The 25,231-nt window shown below is 38.4% G+C and overlaps 1 protein-coding gene across 2 annotated transcripts in view; it reads left to right on the top strand.

Annotated features, from left to right (window-relative positions):
• Positions 1-24,445, top strand: part of TMTC1 (transmembrane O-mannosyltransferase targeting cadherins 1) — a 304,715-nt gene extending 280,270 nt beyond the window's left edge. For both annotated transcript variants that reach the window (XM_044941304.2, XM_025283452.3), the window contains 7 exons: positions 5,260-5,362; positions 7,420-7,555; positions 8,156-8,300; positions 9,225-9,362; positions 10,675-10,797; positions 13,162-13,239; positions 19,866-24,445. In XM_044941304.2, coding sequence (XP_044797239.1) covers positions 5,260-5,362; positions 7,420-7,555; positions 8,156-8,300; positions 9,225-9,362; positions 10,675-10,797; positions 13,162-13,239; positions 19,866-20,006 — 864 coding nt within the window. In that variant the 3' untranslated portion in view covers positions 20,007-24,445. The remainder of the gene's footprint in view (positions 1-5,259; positions 5,363-7,419; positions 7,556-8,155; positions 8,301-9,224; positions 9,363-10,674; positions 10,798-13,161; positions 13,240-19,865) is intronic.
• The last annotated feature ends 786 nt before the right edge of the window (positions 24,446-25,231 follow it).

Below are 25,231 nucleotides of genomic sequence, written 5' to 3'. Positions count from 1 at the left end.
GTGGCCATATTATTTGTCAGAACTATTCTCCGGGTCACAAACATTTTTAATTAAAGTTGCCCTATAAATAGCTTATATTCATTTCCTCTGGCTCTCACAAGTCAGTAGAGATTGGGAGTGATCAGCTTAAGTCAGGACATCTAGCCAGATGAGGTAAATGAAACTGAACTTGAGGGATTAAGAATACTGTTTTTGAAGATAAATGCACTACCCTTCCAGAGAAGGTGAAATTTGTTTTAAATAAATACCTAGAAAGCATTTTTCTCCTGCACTGGTGGCTCCTTTACGTTTTTTAATAAGTGGAGTTAATCATTCTTTGAAATTTACAGTCAAGTGAAAGGACAAGAAAAACAGATATTGAAAACATTTTTCATAGAACCCGAGTCTGGAGGCTGCCCTTGGGGATACCAAAGGCACAGGAATGTGATTACTTTCTCTAGACATGGATGGTCTTTTAAATCGCATTACTTCTTTGGACTTTGAAAATTGCATTTCTAGTGGAGACCCAGCTCATAAATCCAAAAATGGATTTTAGATGAAAAAGGTGATCTCTTTGCCTTTTTGGAGCAGCCAGAAATGTGGGGGGAAAGTAAAATTAAATCAGGCACAACAGTAATTGCACTTGAAAGCTCTTGTATTTGACTCCAGCAACTTAGAATATGAGGACATCAATTTTATTCCTTTCAGGAAAAATATCTTTCAACTCTCTCACAGTTTAGTTATAAGGATATTTTTAAGATCTCAAATGGCACAGATTTTTTTCAAGCACATTTTCATATTATACAGTTGCTGGAGTTAATGGTAACCTGCATTTCCTGGCATTTGAATCTTGGCAGACCCACTCCAGTGTTCTTGCCTGGAGAATCCCAGGGACGGGGGAGCCTGGTGGGCTGTCGTCTCTAGGGTTGCACAGAGTCGGACACGACTGAAGTGACTTAGCATAGCATAGCATAGCACAGGTGTAGAGAATCTATTAAACACCAGTCTGGGTGTCACTCCTGTTTGCTTCCCAAGCACCTTGCTTTTGTGACAGTGTTCCCAGCCATCACAGTGTCTCCCTCTTGCCCAAATCTCACTGTCTTGTCTGTGAGGGTAGAATTGTCTGTTACCCACTCTTCTGTCTCCGCTATATACTTGACACGTGGGCGGTGCTACTACTTATACCCCTGGGAGACAGATGCCCAAGACCTGGGGAGGAATGAAACAAAATGTATCTATTGAAGAAGCTCAAAGACAACTGGACTACGGAATACAATTCAATGTGAGCAGTGTAGTAAAGAGGTAAGTGCACGCGATCTTGAGCCCAAGTTCCCTGGTATTGTTACTGTGGCCATATCAGGTGTTGCAACGCTGTCCACGTGGCATTTCCCATCAAAGCCCTTTAGTTAACCCTATATGAGAAAAAGTAAGTAACTTGAATGTTCTTCCTTTTAATTTTTTTAATCATCTCTGATACAGAGGTCAGTAAACAACTTCTTAGAGGCAGCCAGAGAAACAATGCCCTGGCTAATCTGAAACTGGGTAACCATTTCTTTAAAATCTCGATTTTCTTGTGTTATGACCAGTGTTAGTGTTTGATACTAATGCCATCTTTGTATTTAAATGTGCTCAACAAATACTATTCCTAGTAGTAGTAATAAGGGTAGAGGCTAACATGACAAAGTGCTACTTGCTAGGCATTGTCCTGAGGGCTTCAACTGTTTCAATCCACTTAATCTTCAGAACAACCTTCTGAAATAGGTTATTCCTTTACACTTGGCAACATAGAGGGGAAGTAAAGTCATAGGGACAGTAAATGGTGGGGTTGGGATTCCAATCCATGTGCCAAGCACTGGTAGCCCAATTCCTTTTTCTAGTTTTATTGATGTACAGTTGATTTACAATATTGTGTTAATTTCTGCTGTATAGCACAGTGATTCAGTCATGTGTGTGTGTGTGTGTGTGTGTGTGCACGCGCACACACGCACGCACACATGTGCTAGGTCATTTCAGTCATCCAACTCTTTCTGACCCTATGGACTGTAGCCCACCAGGCTCCTCTGTCCATGGGATTCCCCGGGCAAGAATACTGGAGTGGGTTGCCCAGGGGATATTCCTGACCCAGGGATCAAATCCATGTTTCTTATGTCTCCTGCATTGGCAGGTGGGTTCTTTACCACTAGTGCCACCTGGGAAGCATGCATATATATATATATATATATATATATATATCTTTTTCTTTTTTATATTCTTTTCTGTTCTAGTTTATCATGGGATATTGAATATAGTTCTTTGTTCTATACAGTAGGACCTTGTTGTTTATCCATCCTATATATAAAAGTTTGCTTCTGCTAATCCCAAACTCCCATTCCTTCCCTCCTCTTCTCTCCTACCCACCTCCCCCTGCCTTGGCAACCAAGTCTGTTCTCAATGTCTGTGAGTCTGTTTCTTTTTTGTAGTTATGCTCATTTGTGTTGTATTTTATATTCCACATACTATAGTGATGTCATATAGTATTTGTCTTTCTCTTTCTGACTTACTTTGCTTGGTATGATAATCTTCAGGTCCATCCACATTGCTGCAAATGGTATTATGGTGTTATTTCATTCTTTTTGATAGCTGAGTAATATTCCACTGTATAAATACACCACATCTCTATCCATTCATCTGTCAATGGACATTTAGGTTGTTTCCATGTCTTGACTATTGTAAATAGTGCTGCTATGAACATAAGGGTACATGTATCTTTTTAAATTATACTTTGTTTGGATATATGCACAGGATTTGGATTGCTGTATCATATAGCAACTCTATTTTTAGCTTTTTTGAGGCACCTCCATATGGCAGTCCAGTTCTTAATCACTATGCTATGCTTTCTATAGCAATTACTGAAAACATGTGCTGAATGAATGGGCAAATGAATAAATATCCAATACTATTCTATTAATTCAATTGGGATCATATGTAATTTGTGACTTGCCTGTCTCCATCTAACACACACACATGTACACTCACCAATTTGTGAGACCTTCAGTGGGTGATGGGGCTTCCCAGGTGGCACTAATGGTAAAGAACCCACCTGCCAATGCAGGAGATTTAAGAGATGAAGGTTTGACCCCTGGGTCAGCAAGGTCCCCTGGAGAAGGGCATGGCAACCCACTCCAGTATTCTTGCCTGGAGAATCCCATGGACAGAGGAGCCTGGCGGGCTAAGTCCATAGGGTGGCAAAGAGTGGCAAAGAGTCAGACATGACTGAAGTGACTTAACATGCACACACACAGTGGGTGATATCTTCATTAAGTTTTTTTTTCTTCAATAGATTGAAAAGAGATATCTTGAGATTCTTCATTCATCTTTGAGGGTTTTTTTTGTTTGTTTTAGTTTGACAATTCTTTTGAGTTTAGCAATTAGAAAACACATTTTTAGAAACATGGAAATCCATTTTTGCTGGACTATGGATTTGCACTTCAAATAAGAGAAATCTGCCAAATTTAAACCACACTTTGTTCCCTAAATGGTACTTAAGTATGTAGATTAAGAGAGATGGCATTGTTCATTCTACTGAGAGTTAAGTGTCTTTGCCTTTCTGTGTCAAATCAGATTTAGACGTCTTGACTTCTTGTTCAGTACTCAGGGCATTTTTAGTCACAAGCTTAAGGTGTCATGTCTGAGAAAAATGATGCTGTCATTCCCTTTTCCTGTGTCTGTTTGAATGCTTAGTAGTAGTAACTTCTGATAAAATTATGGACAGTGTCCATGATCAGAGCACACGAAAGGAAAAGTTGCTCTGTGTTTTATGCCAAACCATTGCCTTTCACCTGACATTCATAGCAGTACTGGGAAGTGGTTTACTTGTGAGTTATTGTTAGAACCTGAGTGGCTTTGAGTCATTAAGTAGCCATTACCTTCTATATTGTAAAAGAAAGTGTGACATGACAATCTCAGATGGTTGTGGAAAATGTGCCTAAAAACTAATTCAGAATTATTGAAGTATGTTAAAGTGGATCATTAGAGTAGAAAACCAAAGCATCTGGAAGAAGATCTGTTGAAGCTGTGGCAAATTGATGTGGGCCATGCCACAAAGGGAGGAGTTGGAGGTGTGCCTCAAGGGACCCTGTATTCCTATTGGAAGGATGCAGCTCAGAGATGGAAAGTGGAGAGTGATAAGGGAAGTAACAAATGGTTTGGTAAGCTATAGAAATATTTTTTTAAAAAAGGATAGGCAAAGCCCTCCTATAATTAGCATCAACCTCCACACCCACCTCCTTCAAAAAATTCTCTCCCCCAAATCATACAGTATAGGTGGGAGAGCTAGCCATGCAAATGCAGCTGATAGACAATTAGCCAGGCCTCCTATGAGTTTGAGCAAACTCCAGGAGATAGTCCAGGAAAGGAAAGCCTGGCATGCTGCAGCCCATGAGGTCACAAAGAGTCAGACACAACTTAGCGACTGAACAAGCACCATAACCCTGTCTCCCAGAGAGATCACCCAGCCCAGAAGACATTCCTATATGAATGGATCACCTGTTTTCATCCAGAGAGTTGCGGGGATGGAAGGCATCCTTTCAAACATCTGCTTTGAAGCTTTTTCTGTAGGGCAAATCCTTTCAGATGTTCAGTTCAGTTCAGTCGCTCAGTCATGTCTGACTCTTTGTGACTCCATTAACCGCAGTACGCCAGGCCTCCCTGTCCATCACCAACTCCCGGAGTTCACCCAAACCCATGTCCATTGTGTCGGTGATGCCATCCAACTTTCTCATCCTCTGTCGTCCACTTCTCCTCCTGCCCTCAATCTTTCCCAGCATCAGGGTCTTTTCCAATGAGTCAGCTCTCCACATCAGGTGGCCAAAGTATTGGAGTTTCAGCTTCAACATCAGCCCCTCCAATGAACACCTAGGACTGATCTCCTTTAGGATGGACTGGTTGGATCTCCTTGCAGTCCAAGGGACTCTCAAGAGACTTCTCCAACACCACAGTTCAAAAGCATCAATTCTTCGGCGCTCAGCCTTCTTTATAGTCCAACTCTCACATCCAAGATGTTGCTTCTTAGTAAACATCAGCTGGTTTGTGCTGAAGGAATTAAACACAAGTATGATATCATTGATATCCGTGCAGTTGACACTGACTTTAACTCAAAGTAAGTAGTGTTTGATCTTGGTGCCTATTGCATAGCAGATGTTCAGTAAGTTATTTTCTGCTTTTCCCATTTCTGTTATTCAGTTTATTGCTGATTAAAAAAAAAAAACTCTCTCATGTATTTTTCTTTGTTCTTTTTTAAAGGAGAGATTTAAAGAAGCTGAGGAAATATACCTGGCTGGAATAAAGAAATGCCCAGACAGCTCAGACTTACACAACAACTATGGAGTTTTCCTAGTTGATACTGGTGAGATTAAAGAGAACCTGTTGAGATGAGATAATACTATCTAACAAGCTAAGTGGCAATCCACCCAAATAATGCTTCAAAAGTAGAACTCACTGGGCTTGGCAGGAAACGCATTGACCGTCCCATTGTACTTGCTGTCAGTTTTCTAAATCTTCAGTCTCAGTTTGGTAAAATCTGCCCAGTTCTTATAGTCAGATCGTTTAAGAAAACTTCCCAGGTGGCCAGAAAGTGGCCTTGATGATTTAATGAGTAGCTGTCTCCTTTGAATAGCATTTATACAAGTTTATAAATCTAAAATGATGAACTTTTCTCTACAATGATGCAGAAACTGCCTCTGAATCAATTTACTGGCAGATGGTAAATACTTTTCTACAGCTGATTTAAAAGTCTCCAGAATTATTTCACCGTTCCTTATGTGATACTAAGGAACTGTTCCATTATAATTCATATACTCTTATAGAACAGGTGCTATATAAAATATACTTGCTTTATCTCATTTAATGTAAAACTTTACTGGGCAGGAATCCTGTCTTCTTTATGATTTGCACTCCCACATACTGTTGGCATGTGTTGAATACTTAGAAAGGATGAAAAGATACTTGAATTTAATACAAAAACACCACTTTGTTCTCATTAACTATTAGACTACCTTCCCTGCAATCGAATTCAATTTTAATTATTTTGTCGATATGAAATGCTCAAGAGGGTTTTTATTTTCTAGGATATTTGAAGCTCTTCTGTTCCATAGGACATAAATTTACATTCTGATATACCTAGGAAACATCCCTTATTTTTGCATGTAAAACTGTTTCAAAATTGTTTCATGGTGCCACCTGCTGGTTCATTAGCAACATAATAATCAATTAGGTATCAAAAATTTTACAAAAAAGGAAGAGACCTCCTGTTGTCCTGATCTAGCCCTCTTCCTTCTACTTCAACAACAAAATATCCCACCCCAACTCCCAACCCCCAAATCTCACTAACCACTGTATACCTTTCCACACTCCCACTATATTCATGCTTTTGTACTGGTATTATTCTCCCTCTCACCTGTGACCTATACATAGACCCTTACACATGCAGAGGTTTTTTTTTTGGCACCTCCTGGTCAAACTTATATTCAAAGAAGATAGACTTGAGAAGATGTCTGTGCAGGTAAACACACCATGTAGAACTTTAGACTATTCCACAATTCATTCACTTACGCATAATTTCACAAGGAAGGTTCTTTGGGGAATCTCATCATACCGGAGAGACTTGATTCTAGTTCTGGCCTTTATCCTCACTTGCCCTGGGATTTTTGTTGAGTTTCTTAATGTCTTTGCACTTCTGTATCTATATCTGTAAAGTGATAATATTTTTTAATATCATTTAAATCCCAAGAGGGAACTAAATGCTTTCAAAAGACAGCTAAATAGGATCAAAACATCTGCAAAAATCATATGAGGTTGTTTAACTAAAAGGTTTTAAAATATACAGTGCATTGGACAATGCAAGTTGGTATTATTATTATTATTATTAAAGTCCCATTCAATAAATACCATCTAAACAAAAACATACTATTTAAAAAGATATTTTCAAAATACAGCAGCTGCCTTGTTTAAAGGAGTGTCTCAGTCACTAGGTTGCAGTAGAATAATTGTAATAGACCCTCAGAAGTTGCTTCATGACAGTTTTCTTTCTATAATAGCACATTCTACTTTGAATATAGTGAGAAGCAACAGTATCTTGTGTAAATACCTATCACTGATAATTTCAAAACATCCTATCAGCTAGGGCAATAGCCAGAAAGCACTTTGATGAAAATAATATATTTAATAAAAGAAATAGGTTTTAAGTGAAAATGAACAGTTAAATGGTCCAAAGTTAGGTGGTGGCAAGAAGCCAAAATGTGTGCTAATTTACAAACTGAATGATTTAATGGTATGGCTGCAATAAGAATGATCATCACCAGAGGAGAAATTAAAAGAGTTCATATGTTAAAAAGGAAGAAAAAGAGTTGGTTTGTTTTAAAACTAAGGCATGCTGTGCTCTTACCAACCTGCCTCTGGTTGCAGGCTTTCCAGAAAAGGCAGTGGCCCATTACCAACAGGCCATCAAACTTAGCCCAAGCCATCATGTGGCCATGGTGAACCTGGGGAGGCTCTACAGGTCACTGGGGGACAACAGCGTGGCTGAAGAGTGGTACAAACGGTAAAGGTCCTGTTTTTCACTTTGCAAGTCACCCACAGCCCCTGCAGTTGGCCATCAAAGTCTTGGTTATTTGGAACAGATTCTTTCAGAGTACTAGAAAATTTTGCCAATGCAGGCAAAATAGATTCCCCTCTCCAGAGAACAGTACCATAAATGGTACTATGAGGATAAATGATATCCTGATTAATGACATTTTTGCCTGCTGGTTAAAATATGGTCCTAAACCAAGTTTGGAGTTTAATTCTCATTTTAGTTAGTCCATTTTTTTCTGAAGCTATGGACTTAATAACCCAAACTAAAAATAACAATTTTAAAAATGGATCTGAATGAAAAACTTGCATACATCAAAACAAGCCTATCTCGGTGAATGGAAAAGATGCTTGGAGCCCAATTTACATATTGCTAAGGTCACTAGAAACATTCTTATAGTCAGAGGATGGCACCATGATCTTTTTTTTTTTTTTTTTAACATTCTTCTTGATATAAAAACAAAGACCAGGTGGGAACAGAGTCTCAAACCATGGTCCCTGAATCTAAATTTCAACCTTTGGAAATGTACCTATTAGAAGAAAAATGTCCATTTGTTTCCTCAAAATTCAGCGCCCTACAGGTAGCACGCAAAACTGAGATACTGTCACCTCTGGGAGCGCTGTATTACAACACTGGCAGATACGAAGAGGCTTTGCAGACTTACCGGGAAGCCGTGGCCCTTCAGCCTTCCCAAAGGGAACTCCGCCTGGCACTGGTGAGTAGACAGAGGAAGGAAAGAAGATGGAGAAGAGAAGAAATGCATGGCACGCAATACAGGGAGCTGTAGTTAGTAAGCCTCATAATGGGAACTAGAATGCTATACTATATCCATTTAATGAATATTCATATTTAACCAATGTTAGACCCATTCACCAAACACATGGACCCTAAAGACACTTTTATGTTTTTTTTTTAATCATTTCAAACCTACAAAATTTTGCAAGAATTCTATATAGCATCCTGCACATTCTTTCACCCAGATTGATAAATTTTTAGCACCTTGATGCATCTATCACCTCTCAAGTATGTATGTGTGTATGTGTACATGTATGTATGTGCATATTTAGATATGTATGTGCATATACATATTATTAATACATGTTATTTTTTTCCTGAGCTATGTGAGATTATTGCTCTCTTAATCTTTACTGCTAAATACTTCAGCATACAGTTTCTAAGAACAAGGACATTCTCTAACATAACCACAGAACAGTTAGGTATCAAATTTAGGAAAATGAATATTGACAATATTTTTTATTTCAATTTTTGGATCATTACTCTTCCTTTTCCTTAGATTTACAGTAAAACAAACTTGTTTTCTTGTTTTAAAAACAGTGTTCTGTTGAAACCATAGGGAAATATTTCTCTTTCATATAGTTAACTTTTTTAAAAAGGCACAAGTCATTTCATTGAATGACTTTGATATTCTGGCCATGCATGCACAAATGCAGGCACATGACTACATAAAGAAACAAACAACAGAAGACTGAAGCCTGTTATTAATAACTGTGATAAGTCAGCCCTCTCTGTGTGTCACAAATAGATGCTGAGCACTTTTGTGGGAAATGTTCCCTGAATGATTTCTTTGATAAGATGATAACCAAGTGCTATCTAAGCCAAGGTCCGTGTGGTTTTGCAGGCTCAGGTTTTGGCCGTGATGGGACAGACAAAAGAAGCTGAGAAGATGACCAGTCACATTGTGTCAGAGGAGGCCGGGTGCCTTGAATGCTATCGCTTGTTGTCCGCCATCCACAGCAAGCAGGAGCAGCACGACAAGGTAGAGAGCACACTGTTTGGAATTGTCTGTGTTCACGGCACAAATCGGGTGTAGCTGATGACCCTCCAGCCTGCACTCTCACAAGGGCGAGCAGTCTTGAACATTATCCCTTGACACTTTGCACAGATACCTCCTTGACTGCTTAGACGACCCCTTGAAATGTTTTCTTGGTTTGTTCTGGGTCTGAAGGCTTTATGTGGTGTCATTCAGTTTGTTTTCAGCTAACTCAGTAAAGACTAACGTTGGTATGTTTTATAACTTTGCATGTTCCCTCAAATATATCTTATAGAATCCTTATAACAACCCTTTAAGGCATGTCAATGGCCCTGTGTTGCAACTGTACTGTTTATCTTCATTTTTATGCCACATAACCAGTAGATTCATGAACTGATTCAACAAAATATTTATCAAATGGGAATAAAGTGGTGTTGGGGGAAAAAAAAACCCACAAAAATTATTTCCCTTGTCCTCCTGGAGTTTACAATCGAAGAGGAGACAAAGGTTGAACAAGTAATCACAAAACTAGTGCAGAATTATATTTGTGTCCAGCGATGTTGTGAAGAGCAGCATGGTCCCTAATGCGCATATCCAGGGAACCCAAATAGTCTGGGTGGTAGGGTTCTCTATAGAGTGACGTGAAGTTGAAGGTTGAGTGACGAATAGGAGTTATTAAACAAAAAAGGGCAGTGAATAGCATTCCAAGCAAGAAAAGGCACATGAAAAGGCCCCAAGTTAACAGCAAATGGCCCGTCTGAGGGATGGGCTTGAGGGAGTAGGGGGCGTGTGAGATGTAACCACAGAGGTTGCTGGGCACTCTATCCTAAGGCTTGGGACCAGGACAAGGGATTTTTTCCTTATACTGCAAGAAGCTTTGAGGCTTTAAGGAGAAGAAAGGCTTGTCAGATTTGTGCTTTGAAGGGATCTCTGGCTGCAGGGGGTGGGGTAGTGGGTGCTGAGGGCGGAGTGAGCACCAGGCCCCAAGATGAGGCTGCTGGAGTGGTCCGGATGGACATGTGGCCAGGGCAAAACATCCAACCCCAGATGTTGTTTCAAAAGGATCACACAATGTTCCTGTAAAGTGATCAGGGATATTTCATTGGAAATAAATAGGAAACCTGGAGTATAGGGAAATTATTCGGTCAGGGCTGCATTATTCCTCAATGAGAACATCAGATAAGATGAAGAATGTGTTTTGATCATCACTGACCACACTAGCCAATACATAAAAACAAAAAGAATGGAAGATATTGTTTAAGTTAGTTTTTCTTTATCTAATCTATACTTATTGTGTCTTAATTTCCAACCTATACAGGCACTTGATGCTATAGACAAGGCTCTCAAGCTGAAACCAAAGGACCCAAAAGTTATATCTGAACTTTTTTTCACAAAAGGAAACCAACTGAGAGAGCAGAACCTCCTGGACAAAGCTTTTGAGGTATAAACACTTAATAAAAATGTTATTAAATTCATGGATTAAAATTAATACTCTCTCAATCTTTAATGAAATATATACCTTGAAAGCTAAGATCAATGGCATGTTGGTAGAGTGATTTTTCTGATTAATTGACATTGTAAGTTTATTTTTTTTTTAATAATTGAGCCTCTGGTTTTTGACCATTAGGAGTTCTACAATACCTCCACATTGTTTTCTGAATTATTACCTTTAGCTTGATGTTTAATGCATTCTACATTTTGCCCTCAAGTAAGCTTTCCCCTCTCTCTCTCTCTCACTCTTTCGCTCTCTGTTTGCCTTCAGTAACCCTCTGTTTCAGCTAGACTAGTGCCCCAAGGAGCTTTGGCATTCCACATGTCCTATAACACTGTCCACCCCATCCACCAGTCCCTGCGGAATCCCGCTCATCTACCGACACAGGCCTGTGTCTCCTCAGGGAGCCCTCCCCACCATCCTTTTATCCAGTGACGTGTTTCCTATGAACCCCTAAAACACTTCTTATCTCTACCAGTGATTTGAAAGCATCATATATCATGTTGTTAGGAGTCTCCCTCTCTCTTCTCCAGCTCCCCATCCTCTCCTTCCTCTTCCCTCTGTGCACATGCATGAACTCTGGTTAGCTCCCTATTTCGACTGCATTTTCCTTGTGGAAAGGACTGCTTCCTTCTGTGTTCTAAAACATAGTATGTTGCATCTTAGTGGTGTTCAGTGTGTGTATCTTTGGAATGAAATTGATAACCCACTTTGAAATAAAAAGACATTTACAAGCATAATGAAATGTTACAGAAATGCCATGTATTTTCCTCAATAAAGCCACAGGTTATAATTAATGAAGTCATAAAATTATGCAAAAAAATAAAATTTCAAATGATAAGATTGTTTTTGAAAATAAATAGTAAGTGGCTTTTAAAATATTATTGGAAAAGCACATAAAGATATTTGGAGAAACTAATTTGAATGTGAATGTTAAAACAGAAATGGTGGCCAATTTGAGCAGAAACTGAATTCTTCTCTGCCTTATGAAACTTTCAGTGCTGTCTTTAATTATTTATAACTTACATGATCAGTTGTATGAGTATTTATATGGCATCTATATCTGTCTGTATTTTATATATTGTATTAAAAACAAAAGTATTTTCTAGTTACTTGACTAATGGATTAAATAGTTATTATGACTTGATTTATGAAGAGTAGGATAAAGCCATTGGCCAATAATAGCCCCTACAATGTTAGTTTTTTAATGTATAATTCACACTTATTAAGTAATTTAATATTCACAACAATCATATAAGAAAACATGCTCATTGTCTTCATTTTATGACTGAATTGAGACTCAGAGCTTTTCTAACTTATTCAAGGTCATACAGAGAATAAGAAATAAACACTTTATTCTGCTGATAAAAATTAACACAAAACATACTCTTCAGTTACTTTAGCAACTTTTTAGCAATACAGTTTCTTAACATTTGCTTCTTTCTCCTCAAACTGAAGTAGAGGAGTGATGGACAGATTCTAGTTATTTATGGATCTGTTCAGGTGGATTCTTATTCAGGAAAATAGCAAGGAACATTAATATATACACATGGATACTTAGCTTTGTAATCAAAGACAGTACTCTTAGCCTTTAGTTTTATTTAAAGTGACAGCTCTTAAAATCAAAGCTCAATGGTGAATATACCCTTTGATGCAAAAAAATGTGCAAATGTTAAGAATGTACTTCACAGATAGGACATTGTGATACATGTTATTCAGACAAAAAATATTTGAGAAACAAGTAACTCTCTTCAAACACTTTAAGATCTTTCACAAGGCAGAAGAAAAACAAAGGCTTTCTAATGATTAAAACTATCCTCTGGTAAAAAATTATTAGATGTCATTAAAGAAATACAGAATACCAGTCCCTGCAAGAATTTAAGCATGGGATGAATAATCAGATTTTGTGAGAGGGTTAAGCTGTTTAGGAAACAAAGATTCTATGATTATAATTTTTTTCTTGCAAAGTCCATTTACAGTGCAAAGGTCTAAGAGCACCATTTTCTAGCAGATCAAGGCCAGTGGGAAATGATGCATGTAATAGAAATCACCTGCATGCCTGGCAGGCGTCTTCAGCCTTTTTAAGTCCAGAGGTTAGCTCTGCAAGAAAATTACACATTTCAGTTTCCTCCACTTTAGAACCATCAGCTTTGAAAAATAATAGAAATAAAGGGAACACCTGAGAACTAGACATGACTGTTCATTTTATCAACCATTTAAATTTCCACATATATAGAAAATGCTTTCCGTGATCCTACAGTGTTAAAGATGGGTTCTCATTTCCCAGCCTGAAGATATTTCTTATGTATTTAGAGCTATAAAGCGGCCGTGGAGTTAAATCCAGATCAAGCACAGGCCTGGATGAACATGGGTGGAATTCAGCACATCAAGGTAAGAAAATAATTCCCATTCATGTAAACCAGGTTTTCCCTTTGTGTTTTGTCTTTCTTCCCTTTAAAAGTTTGAAAAACTATTGTTAATTTCCTCTTTGAATTATTTGAATACTGAAAACATAGGTGCTTAAAAGTGTTATTAGCAGGGTTTATGTTCACTTTGTATTATCCAGACATTGAATATCATGAAGCCATTTTAAAAAGCAAATCTATATAAATTAGATGTCATAATTTTATCATAAAGAAAATAATACCTACTTAGGTATCATCATATAGTAGATAAAGTCTGCTGTGTGAACTAAAGTTTACAGCTTATTTTTCTGTAGCTTAACTCACTGTCAAGCTATAGGGTTATTATTTCTTATACTTAGTGTATCTTTTATTACCTGTCATACTGAAAAACATAGTTTTTTGTTTTCAAGAGAAGAAGCTACCTTTGAGTTAATAACTGGAAGCTACCCTTGGCAGGAAATCAAAGATTCACGAACACTCATTCATCCATCCATTCATTTGATAAGCATTGCTAGAGAACATCCTATGTACCAGGTACATGTCTAGGTATTGGGAATAAAGCAGTGAACACAAGGCAAAAATGCCTGTCCTTGTGGAGCTAACATTCTAGTAGGGGAAAACAGGCAGTAACTAAATATGTGTGTGTATGTGTGTATTGTGTGTGTGAGCATACTCAGTCATGTCTGACTCTTTGCAACCGCAGGGACTGTAGCCTGCCAGGCTATTCTGTTCATGGGACTCTCCAGGCAAGACTACTGAGTGGATTGCCATTTCCTGCTCCAGGGGATTTTTCCAACCCAGGAATCAAACCCACATCTCCAGCATTGGCAGGCAGATTCTTTACCACTGTGCCACCTGGGAAACCCACGTATATACATATACACGTGAAATATATCAGAGAGTGATAAGTGCTATAGAGAATAAAAGAATGAAAGAAGATAGGAAGTGCTGGGGGTAAAAGCTGAAACTTTAAATTGAGGTGGTTAAGGATGGCCTTAGTTAAAAAGTGGTGTTTCAACAAAGATCTGAAAGGAGCAAGCCACATGGCAAAAGTAGGACAGCGCACGTGCAGAGGTCCTGAGGTGTGAGTGTGCCAGTGTATCTGAAGAGCAGGGAGGAGGCAAGTGAGAGGAAACGACAGAAGCCCGGGCAGAGAGGCCACAGGGACAGATGATGCAGGGCACTGAAGGAAGGGGACGTAAGGTCTTCAGCCCTTATGCCAAACAAGTTGCCATCCTTGGAGGACTTCGAGCAGAGAAATGCAATGGTCTTACATGATTTTAAAGGATCACTCTTATTTAGCTAGCTTATCTTCAGGCTTCTCTCAAACTTTATCCTGAGAAAATAGCAAGATGGTGATTATAATTTAAACAAAGGATAAATAGGGTTTATGATTAAGTGGGAACTGATCATTCCCAGAAACACAACAAACCAAAAACATGATCCATAACTATACAGATGGAAAGGAATAATAGAATAGTTACTCTGTAGCTATTAGCCTTGATCTAACAGAAGAACACAGGGCTTCCCAGGTGGCACTAGTGGTAAAGAACCTACCTGCCAAGGCAGGAGATGCAAGGGACGCAGATTTTATTTCTGGGTTGGGAATATCGCTTGGAGGAGGAAATGGCAACCCACTCCAGTGTTCTTGCCTGGGAAATCCCACGGAAAGAGGAGCCTGGTTGGCTACCATCCATGGGGTCACAAAGAGTTGGACACGACTAAGCAACTAACACGTTCATTCAGTCCAACACAGATATATAGATCAGGCACATGGCTTGGATGTGGTCATTTTGATGTCACCGTCAGGTTGCAGGATTATCATCATGAGGCCTTCAAGAACAACCATTAACTTTCTGTGACCTTTGCCTTGCCAGAAAATATGTGCCTCGAGCAATATTATCCCATTCCTGGGCCCTACTCCTTGCCTGAGTCTGGGCGAAGCTTAGGAAATACTGAGGGCTGTGGCAAGGTTGAGCGCTGGAATAAAACTTTGCAAGGAGATGACAAACAGAGGGAAGAAGAGACTTGCTCATACTATTAGCAATAAAAGATGATATTTTTCATAAAGTTCTATGTAAAATGAAATGGATGAAGCAGAAAAACTATAATACATTTTTTATTACTGGAGTTTCCCTTGTGGTTCAGATGGTAAAGAAACTACCTGTAATGCAGGAGACCTGGGTTCGATTCCTGGGTTGGGAAGATACCCTGGAGAAGGGAATGGCAATGCACTCCAATATTCTTGCCTGGAGAATTCCATGGATAGAGGAGCCTGGCAGGCTACAGTCCGTGGGTTTGCAAAGAGTCGGATGCGACTGAGTGACTAACACTTTCACTTTCATAATCAGAGCACCAAAGAACAGCAAGGAGAGATAGGAAAGACTTCCTAAGTGATCAGTACAAAGAAATAAAGGAAAATAATAGAATGGAAAAGACTAGAGATCTCTTCAAGAAAATTAGAGATGCCAAGGGAACATTTCATGCAAACATGAGCACAATAAAGGACAGAAACAGTATGAACCTAACAAAAGCAGAAGATACTAAGAAGAGGTGGCAAGAATACACAGAAGAACTATACAAAAAAGATCTTCATGACCCAGATAACCACAATGGTGTGATCACTCAACTAGAGCCAGACATCCTGGAATGCAAAGTCAAGTGGGCCTTAGGAAGCATCTCTATGAATAAAGATGGTGGAGGTGATGGAATTCCAGTTGAGCTAATTCAAATCCTGAAAGATGATGCTGTGAAAGTGCTGCACTCAATATGCCAACATATTTGGAAAACTTAGCAGTGGCCACAGGACTGAAAAACATCAGTTTTCATTCCAGTCCCAAAGAAAGGCAATGTCAAAAGAATGTTCAAACTACCATACAATTGCACTCATCTCACACGCTAGCAAAGGAATGCTCAAAATTCTCCAAGCCAGGCTTCAACAGTATGTGAACTATGAAATTCCAGATATTCAAGCTGGATTGAGAAAAGGCAGATGAACCAGAGATCAAATTGCCAACATCCATTGGATTATAAAAAAGCAAGGGAGTTCCAGAAAAACATCTACTTTTGCTTTCTTGACTACACCAAAGCCTTTGACTGTGTGGATCACAACAAACTGTGGAAAATTCTGAAAGAGATGGGAATAGCAGACCACCTCACCTACCTTCTGAGATATCTGTATGCAGGTCAAGAAACAATGGTTAGAGCTGGACATGGAACAACAGACTGGTTCCAAATAGGGAAAGGAGTATGTTAAGGCTGTATATTGTCACCCTGCTTATTTAACTTATATGCAGAGTACATCATGAGAAACGCTGGACTGGAAGAAACACAAGCTGGAATCAAGATTGCCAGAAGAAATATCAATAACCTCAGATATGCAGATGACACCACCCTTATGGCAGAGAGTGAAGAAGAACTAAAGATCCTCTTGATGAAAGTGAAAGAGGAGAGTGAAAAAGTTGGCTTAAAACTCAACATTCAGAAAACTAAGATCATGGCATCCAGTCCCATCACTTCATGGGAAATAGATGGGGAAACAATGGAAACAGTGAGAGACTATTTTCTTGGGCTCCAAAATCACTGCAAATGGTGATTGCAGCCATGAAATTAAAAGACGCTTACTCCTTGGAAGGAAAGTTATGACCAGCCTAGACAGCATGTTAAAAAGCAGAGACATTACTTTGCTGACAGAAGTCCATCTAGTCAAAGCTATGGTTTTTCCAGTAGTCATGTATGGATGTGTGAGCTGGGCTATAAAGAAACCTGAGCACTGAAGAACTGATGCTTTTGAACTGTGGTGTTGGAGAAGACTCTTGTGAGTGCCTTGGACTGCAAGGAGATCAAACCACTCCATCCTAAAGGAAATCAGTCCTGAATATTCATTGGAAGGACTGATGCTAAAGCTGAAGCTCCAATACTTTGGCCACCTGATGCAAAGAACCGACTCATTGGAAAAGACCCTGATGCTGGGAAAGATTGAAGACAGGAGGAGAAGGGGAGACAGAGGACTAGATGGTTGGATGGCATCACCAACTCGATGGCCATGAGTTTGAACAAGCTCTGGGAATTGGCAATGGACAGGGAGCCCTGGCTTGCTGCAGTCCATGGGGTTGCAAAGAGGTGGACATGACTGAGCCACTGAAATGAACTGAACTGAACTGAATCAGAGTTGCACCAGCTGGGCCATATCACCTTGGTCAGGTGATATTTTCAATTTGCCTTATGACATGAATGCATTTTCTAGGATGGAACTGGCTAATAGAACTTTCTTCAGTGATGGAAATGTTCCATGTGTGTACTGTCCAAGGCAGTAGCCACTAGCCTATTGTGGCTGTTGAGAACTTAAAATGTGGTTGGTGCAGTTGAGCAACTCAATTCTTAATTAATCATCATTAACTTAAATTTAAATAGACACAGAGGACTAGTGGCCTTCATAGTAGCTAGCACAGTCCTAGAAATTGGATAATTCAAATTCCCCACCTAGCACCTAGAAATTGGGGACGTTGAATTAAGGGATATAACTTTAAAAAGGCTTCCAGTTTCATTAGGAAAAGAGCAATTCGAGTGAGAGAAAATAATTCTATGACTAGATGTTGTTGAAAAGACAGAGAAAGCTGGTGATCCGAGATGGCGATGCCTGGTATCAGGCTCAGGCCTAAATTCAGAGAAACCTCTTGGGTAAACAATTTCAAAATCAACCACAGTAAGAACACAGTTTGAGAGCAATCTGAGAGCCACAGATGTTCGGTTGTCTGCATATATGTGCTATGCTTAAGAAATGTCAAGAGACAATATGAAGATTAAATACTTGAATTTTTAAAAATAGCCATGTAGCTAAATCCAGGTTCTTATTTGTTCAGAATTCTGTTTAGCCTCTTATCAGATTCAGTGTTAATAATCTGAAATACTTTCATTTATGCACATGCCAGTGCCTAGATTCCCAATGTAGAATTACCTGTTCTATGATTTTTACTCTCCTTTTCACCAATATGATAAGTGAATATCATAAGAAATAGTGTTTACTCATTTACGCACAAATAGTCATTTAATGGGCTTCCCAGCTAGCACTAGTGATGAAGAACCTGACTGCCAGTGCAGGAGACGTAAGAGATGCAGCTTTGATCCCTGGGTTGGGAAGATCCCCTGGAGGAGGGCATGGCAGCCCACTCCAGTATTCTTACCTGGAAAATCCCATGGACGTAGGAGACTGGCAAGCTACAGTCCCTAGGGATGCAAAGAGTCAGACACGACTAAAGCAACTTAGCACACATACACACAGTCATTTAATAATCACAGTAATGATGGCATCAGACTGAGTGCTCATTATATGGCAGGCAGGTGTCTAAGGTCCTGACACTTGGGAGGTAGTTCATTTAAGCATTCAATAAATATTGATATTGCTACATAGTACTTTTACTCTAAGAGGTACTGTTTTAAGTTGTAATGAAAATTTAGAGAGTAACTGGTCTTTGTCCACATGGAGCTGAGAATAAAATGGAACTGAGAATAAAATGGAACAAATTCATGGTGTTTTAGAATGAAGAGATATCTACCAATCTTAGTGCTAAGACTTGGCAGCACACAGATCTTAAAGAGAGTCAACCATACAAAAGGAATACATGTAGTGGCAGAAAAGAAAAGAATCTGGGGAAAAAGTTAATAATTCTGACTTGTTGTCAGGGACCTTCTGGGACCAGGCACATATAGTTGCCAGTTAAACTGAAGTATTTAATTTTTTCAAAAACAAAACAGATGGGGACCAATAGAGTGTGGAGACAGGGGTCTTTAACAGGGACCAGGCACATGTGGTTGCCAGTTAAACTGAAATATTTAATTTATTCAAAAACAGATGGGGACCAATAGAGGGTAGAGACAGGTGTCTTTAACAGATCTGGTGCAACATGCCTTCCCTCCTGCCTTTAGAGTATCCAGCAGACATATATGGTCACACACCTTGAGTATGGGATAAATTTGACTCTATATTATTTATTATCAGTTCTCTTCATTTTATAAAAGCATATTTGCACTAAAGCCTGTATTAAGCAAAAGTTGCTTTTATGTTTTAAGGTGAAGATTAAAATATTTCCTGTCACTAAGTAGGTATAATAGATTCCTAAACTTTTTAATCATTACTCTTGCAATTTCAAAAATCTCTCTCTCTCTCTCTCTCTCTCTCTCTCTCTCTCACACACACACACACACACCCCCCTCTCCCCTGACTCAACCTTCTCTCTCTTCCCTTCACTCTAATTATGAATTTCCAGTGCTTTGGTTTCATTTGATTACAAAGGAATAGTGTTAACCCTATGAGAACACTATGAGATGATAGCTTCATACCCTGTATTAATAGAATTGAAAATCTGTTTTCCTGCCATTTAACCTTATGGCATAACCCTTATCTTTCACATTCTCCATCTGGTCCGGTACTTAAACAAATGGATTCTCCAAGGCAGCAACAGATAAAGATGAAATTATACAAGCAGACAGGGTCTCCTTATGAGGACATTAATGTTAAAATGGACCAGAAGATCTGTTTCTTGGTCTCCACATTCTTCAAGCAAGCATTCTGATGGATCAGAATATAATTATCCCTTTTCTTTTTCTCTGCAGGGAAACTACGTGTCTGCAAGAACTTATTATGAAAGAGCCTTACAGCTGGTTCCAGACAGCAAACTACTGCAGGAAAATCTCGCCAAACTGGATCGCCTTGAGAAAAGATTACAGGAAGTTCGAGAAAAGAACCAAACGTAGCCAGCATTTGACCCAGTCTCAAGGGACAGTGCTGGTGTCTTTGGAAGAGGAAGAAGTGATGGAAGCTTTGCTTTCACATCATTTGGGGCACGACCAATGGCATTTTCCTCTCACTCCAAGTTCAGGGTGACACATTTTGGGACACCTGCTGGTAACACTGTGCTGGAGACTTGCATTTCCATGAAAGAAGACAAAAAAAGCAAGCAGGGGCTAGGAGACCTGAGATGGAAGGAAAACAGCAGCTGCACATTTTACAGAATTTTTTCTTGCTTTAATTCTAGATTTCCTTTCATATATGCGTCTGCTTTTTCAACCTGGAGATCTATTTCCATTTCTTAGTGTAGACATTTCTTGGTGTAGCCTCCCAGAAACAGAGGCTTGAAATGCTACGAAGTCATGGCATCTCTTCTTTATGAGAGGAGATATTTCAGAGAGGATAAATCCTCTGGGATAAACCATTTGGGAAATTCTTCCAAGAGGTAGCTCATTTAATTCTCTGGAACTAGAAATGAGTATCTCACAGTTTTTGTAAAAATCTTCTTGAATATATGGGGAAAGAGGCTGTTGTTAAGTCAGCTTTATCTTATATCCTTTTGAGGATATTGCTAGAGCCCTATTGAGAAGTAAATTAAATTCCACTCTGATACAAGCTGTTTTCCCATTGCCTACTATATCAATAAGGAAGTTTCTGGAATTGTGTATGGGTATTCATATTCCTATGGGAAAATCAAGGATCTCAGTACCCCTGATTGTTTATGGAAATGTTTTAAATTATTTTAATTTTATTACAAGTATTATTGGAGTAGTGGCTCTGCTCTAAGATTTCATAAGTGCTTTTAAAAATCATAAATGTTTCCACCTCCAAATATATTGTTATTTTGGTGGAGAAAAAATAGTATATTCTACATGAGAATTATTAAAGATATTGAGAGAATGTTCTACTTTATTATCTTAACTTTCAGAGATTATTTTTTGAAAATATATTTAATCATTGAGGAATATTTACAGTATATTACAGAAATCTTCATAGACTCTAAATGGGTGTAAAGAAGCTCTATTGATTGATCTTCCTAGGCTTAATGAGAATTCTGTGCTTAAAACATGAATGATAGAACCTGCAGTTCTTGGTTCTGTGTTTGGAATTTTGGAGATTTCATGGAAAATGCTCAAAAAAATCTAGGAAAAAAATCTAAATTCATAATTTTAAAATATATATATTTATATTTAAAAGGTATGGATGGCAAAGTTGAACTTACAATTTGACATTTGTCTTTTAGTGTTATTTATTTCATAACTTATAAAATATTTAATATATGAACACATTTTTCTCTGTACATAGTGGTTTAGTAGCAGCTTTTCATACAAAAATTATAAATCTAAACTACAAAGTAATTAAGTTTCAACAGTCCCTCAAAAATTTTATATTGATTATTCACTTGCTAAAGTTAAAGAAATTAGGAATCAGCCATCAGTGTGTGGGTGGTAATACATTTTGGAGTTGAAGAAATTGGAATATGTGATTCTAATTTGGTTTTCATCATAAACTTAAAAAAAAAAAAAAAACAAAACCTACTCTGGATAGTGCTGTTCCTGGTGCTAAGCCAGGTGTCATACACATTTAGTAGCTTGAGGCACACGTATGTCACGTGCTCCAGCCAGAGCAAGAAGCCTTCTGCTTCTTTTTGGCCCCAGTAGCAGAAAGCACTGCCTCTGTGTTGTTAGTATTACTTTTTGTCAAAAATTTTTGAAAAAAAATTTCTTTGGAAAGGGATGATGCCAGAATATTTTAAATACAAAGGATTATGGAATTTAAATTAGCATACATGTTTGTGTGTATCAGTAATCCAATAATGTATATATTACAACTATGATCTTCTGTTTCCAATAGTCTTTAATGTTATAGATCATAAATGTATCTAAAATTTCATTTCAAATATTTTTAGTCCCCCAAATTATACTTCTGTAGTCCTAAGGTCAAGAAATGTACTATAATATTTATTATAAAATAACTACTCCACCTCCAAAATGAAAAACATGGAACCCTAGCTAAAAATAATATCTAGTACTTTAATTACAAACTTTTTAGAATAATCAGTAACAAAAATTTATACTTAGAAAGTTAATGGAAAAGATCAAGCCCCAAATTTTGAAAAGCAATTATGCCTTATCTGAAGGGCTGCTAAAGATATGAGAGTACATTTGTTGGAATAATTGCATTGGCTATTACAGCCTAAAAGTTTCTGAGAGAAAAGGGTCATGTGGCCTTCAGGAGACTTTTTCTGCCTTCTTTTCGATGTTTTTCTCTCTCCCCATCTGTTTCTGTTTTCTCTCTTGTCTCTCTCTCTCCCCTTCCCCTTCCCCTCTCCCCCCACCAACCCCTTCCATCTCTCTCTCTCTCTCTTTGTCTTTCTCACTCTGTCATTCTGTCTCATTCTGTCTGCACACACTGGCATTTCTTTGAACATTAGAAGTAAGCACTTTTTGTTGGATCAGGTATTTCTGTCCTGAGTTAATACTTTCACTTAGATGTGGCCAATGAAATAGCTTTCATAGTTGCATGGTACCTATAAGAAAGTAAATCACATGTTATTTTTCAAAGATATTAAGTGTATGTTATAACTATTTTTATTTGCTCTTGTAACACGAAATATTATGTGGAACTCCTTATCAAAATAAGAATGGGGTGCCCTGGCTAGTCATGGAGTTCATCCAGGTTCCCTTAACAAAAGCAGGCTTGGCTGTGAGTTTGTAACCTCTTTCCGAGATGGAATTGCAGAGCCAGCTTCGTGGATATGCAGTCTCTGCAGGCCTCAGGGTCTTGCACTCAAATGCACCTTGTGCTTGGTTGAATGCTATGCTTGAAATTCTTAGTAATTTTTGAACAAAGGGTCCTACAATTCTATTTTGCCCAGGACAGGAAGGAATGTAACTGATAACAAGGCTGGAGTTAGTTCAGTCTATCTAACTTGTCCTTCTGCCCTGCGTAGAACCAGTTCTCCTTGCCTTCAAATTCTCCAGTAAATGGCAGTCCTTTCACATGCCCTTTGACATAGAAGCCATGAGAATGGCTTTACAAGCTTATGTTAACCTTAAGAATTATTCAGGATTTCAAAGCTGACTCAGATGTTTTCAACCTGTTAATGGTATTCATGAAATATGGCTCATTAGATTAACTGTAGTGAACTAAACCAAAGATTCAAATACCTTGAAGGAAAGGAAATTTTATTTTAGGGACTCTTGAGATATATCCTCTTAGATCTGTTTATTTTAAAGCCCATCACAAAACAAAGAGGACTGTCAGCACTTGGATTCCAGCTCCCCACAGTACTTCACAGCCCCCAGTGTAGGAGTCTGATGAGCCTAACACGCAGGACCTCATTCGGTGCAGGGGTGGGAGGTGGGGGTGCAGCTGCTTTTCATCAAGGCTAAATGAGAAAAGTCCAAAGCCTTCCACACAAGCCGACTGAAAAAACTAATTTGAGGAGGAGTAAAAAGCAAATGTGGGTTTCATACTGTTTCTTTCAAACCTTCCAAGCGCCTCAAATTGAAACACCACATTCAGCTGACAGCTGAGATCTCTCCCCTCACACACAGGTGGTCTATCGAGGGCCTAGTGGACTTGAAAATAACCTGGGTGCGCACTTTGGGAATCACTGGACCTCGGCCACTCAGGTTAAGATTCTAATATGCAGCCAGGCTGGAGAACCACTGCAAGCTAAAACCTTTAATAAGAGTTTATGACTTTTACCAAGACTGTTTACAGTCTTTTACAATTTTCACTTCTAAATTTAGACTAAAGTGAGCCAAGGAATTTCAAAGAATGACTTAACAGTACACTTCGTTAGTTGAAGCTGCCATGCCAAGATTGACAAACATGTGGGTTGGCTGAGGTGGTTTTGCATTTGTGGCAACGGGACTATAATTTGATCTTATATTTAGAGAACTCTTGGTTCTCAGATGGAGAATGGCCCTACTATTTTCATGTACCAGATGAGGAGCCCAGTATATAAAACTCATGTTTTGTTATGACTCATAGAAGGGTCCATGACATAAGTTTATGCCTACACCTGTATCTCTTTTTTTTAAGTTATACATGTCAACTTTTGTTAATTATTTCTTAATTGTACTCATTGCAATAAGTTTTAAAAATATTTTTCTCTGGTTTATGATAGATTTGTACTTTAGATCAATAAATCTACAGGTTATAGTAACAGCACTCAAAGCAAATGTAGTTATAGGCATTGTTTATTTTAATTTTTTCCTAGTTTCCAAATCACATTTACTTTGATAAAAGCGTATGTTGGTATTTCCCATTAATAACAACAAAAACAACTATCTAAATGGCGTCTTTTGACATTTTTAAAAGAGTAAAAAAAAAAAAAAAAAACCCTGTCAAATCTTATGTTTAGGCTACAATTGAATAAGATAAAAACTTACAATGCCAAAAATGTAGGGAAATATAACTTTTTATGATTAATCTTAAGTTAATCATAAAATTTCTGATGTGAAAAGTATGTTGAGCAATCCTTACAAAAATAGCACTTCCTTATTTTTGTCTTTTTGTAGCTATATAACTTAAAAGAAATGAAATAACTTCAATCAAGCTATGGTTTATTATCAGTAAAATACAATGTCACAACAGAATACAAATGGCTCATATAAAAATGTTCTAATTTTATCACCAAGGATCCTTTCCATAAAAACCTTTAGGGCACATAACTGATAAAATTAGCATCATCACAATATGGGGTCATTATTAGTTTGTAAGTTTAGATCAACATTTGCCACAAACTAAAAAGAGCTCTCCATGTCCAGAAATCCAGGACATTTTTTCCCATTCTCAGTGGTATTTGTATCACTGTGCATACAAGTAATACAAATGTGCATAATGTCCTTTTGGGGTTATCTTGCTGCTCCATAGGAGGGGAGACCCAATCCAAGAATCTGGAGATCTGGAATTTAGTCCTGCTCTGCCACAAAGGAGTTGCTTCACCTGGGACAAGTTACCAATTGTCTCAATCACGTTTATAGTACATTAAAGGAGTGGTTAATTCTATGGGCCTATCAAGCTCTGTGCGGAGAAGGCGATGGCACCCCACTCCAGTACTCCTGCCTGGAAAATCCCATGGACGGAGGAGCCCGGTAGGCTGCAGTCCATGGGGTCGCTCAGAGTCGGACACGACTGAGCGACTTCACTTTCACTTTTCACCTTCATGCATTGGAGA

The sequence above is a fragment of the Bubalus bubalis genome, chromosome 4, assembly GCF_019923935.1.
Source record: "Bubalus bubalis isolate 160015118507 breed Murrah chromosome 4, NDDB_SH_1, whole genome shotgun sequence".
NCBI classification, from domain to species: Eukaryota; Metazoa; Chordata; class Mammalia; order Artiodactyla; family Bovidae; genus Bubalus; species Bubalus bubalis.
This window is presented reverse-complemented; position numbering and strand designations above follow the sequence as displayed.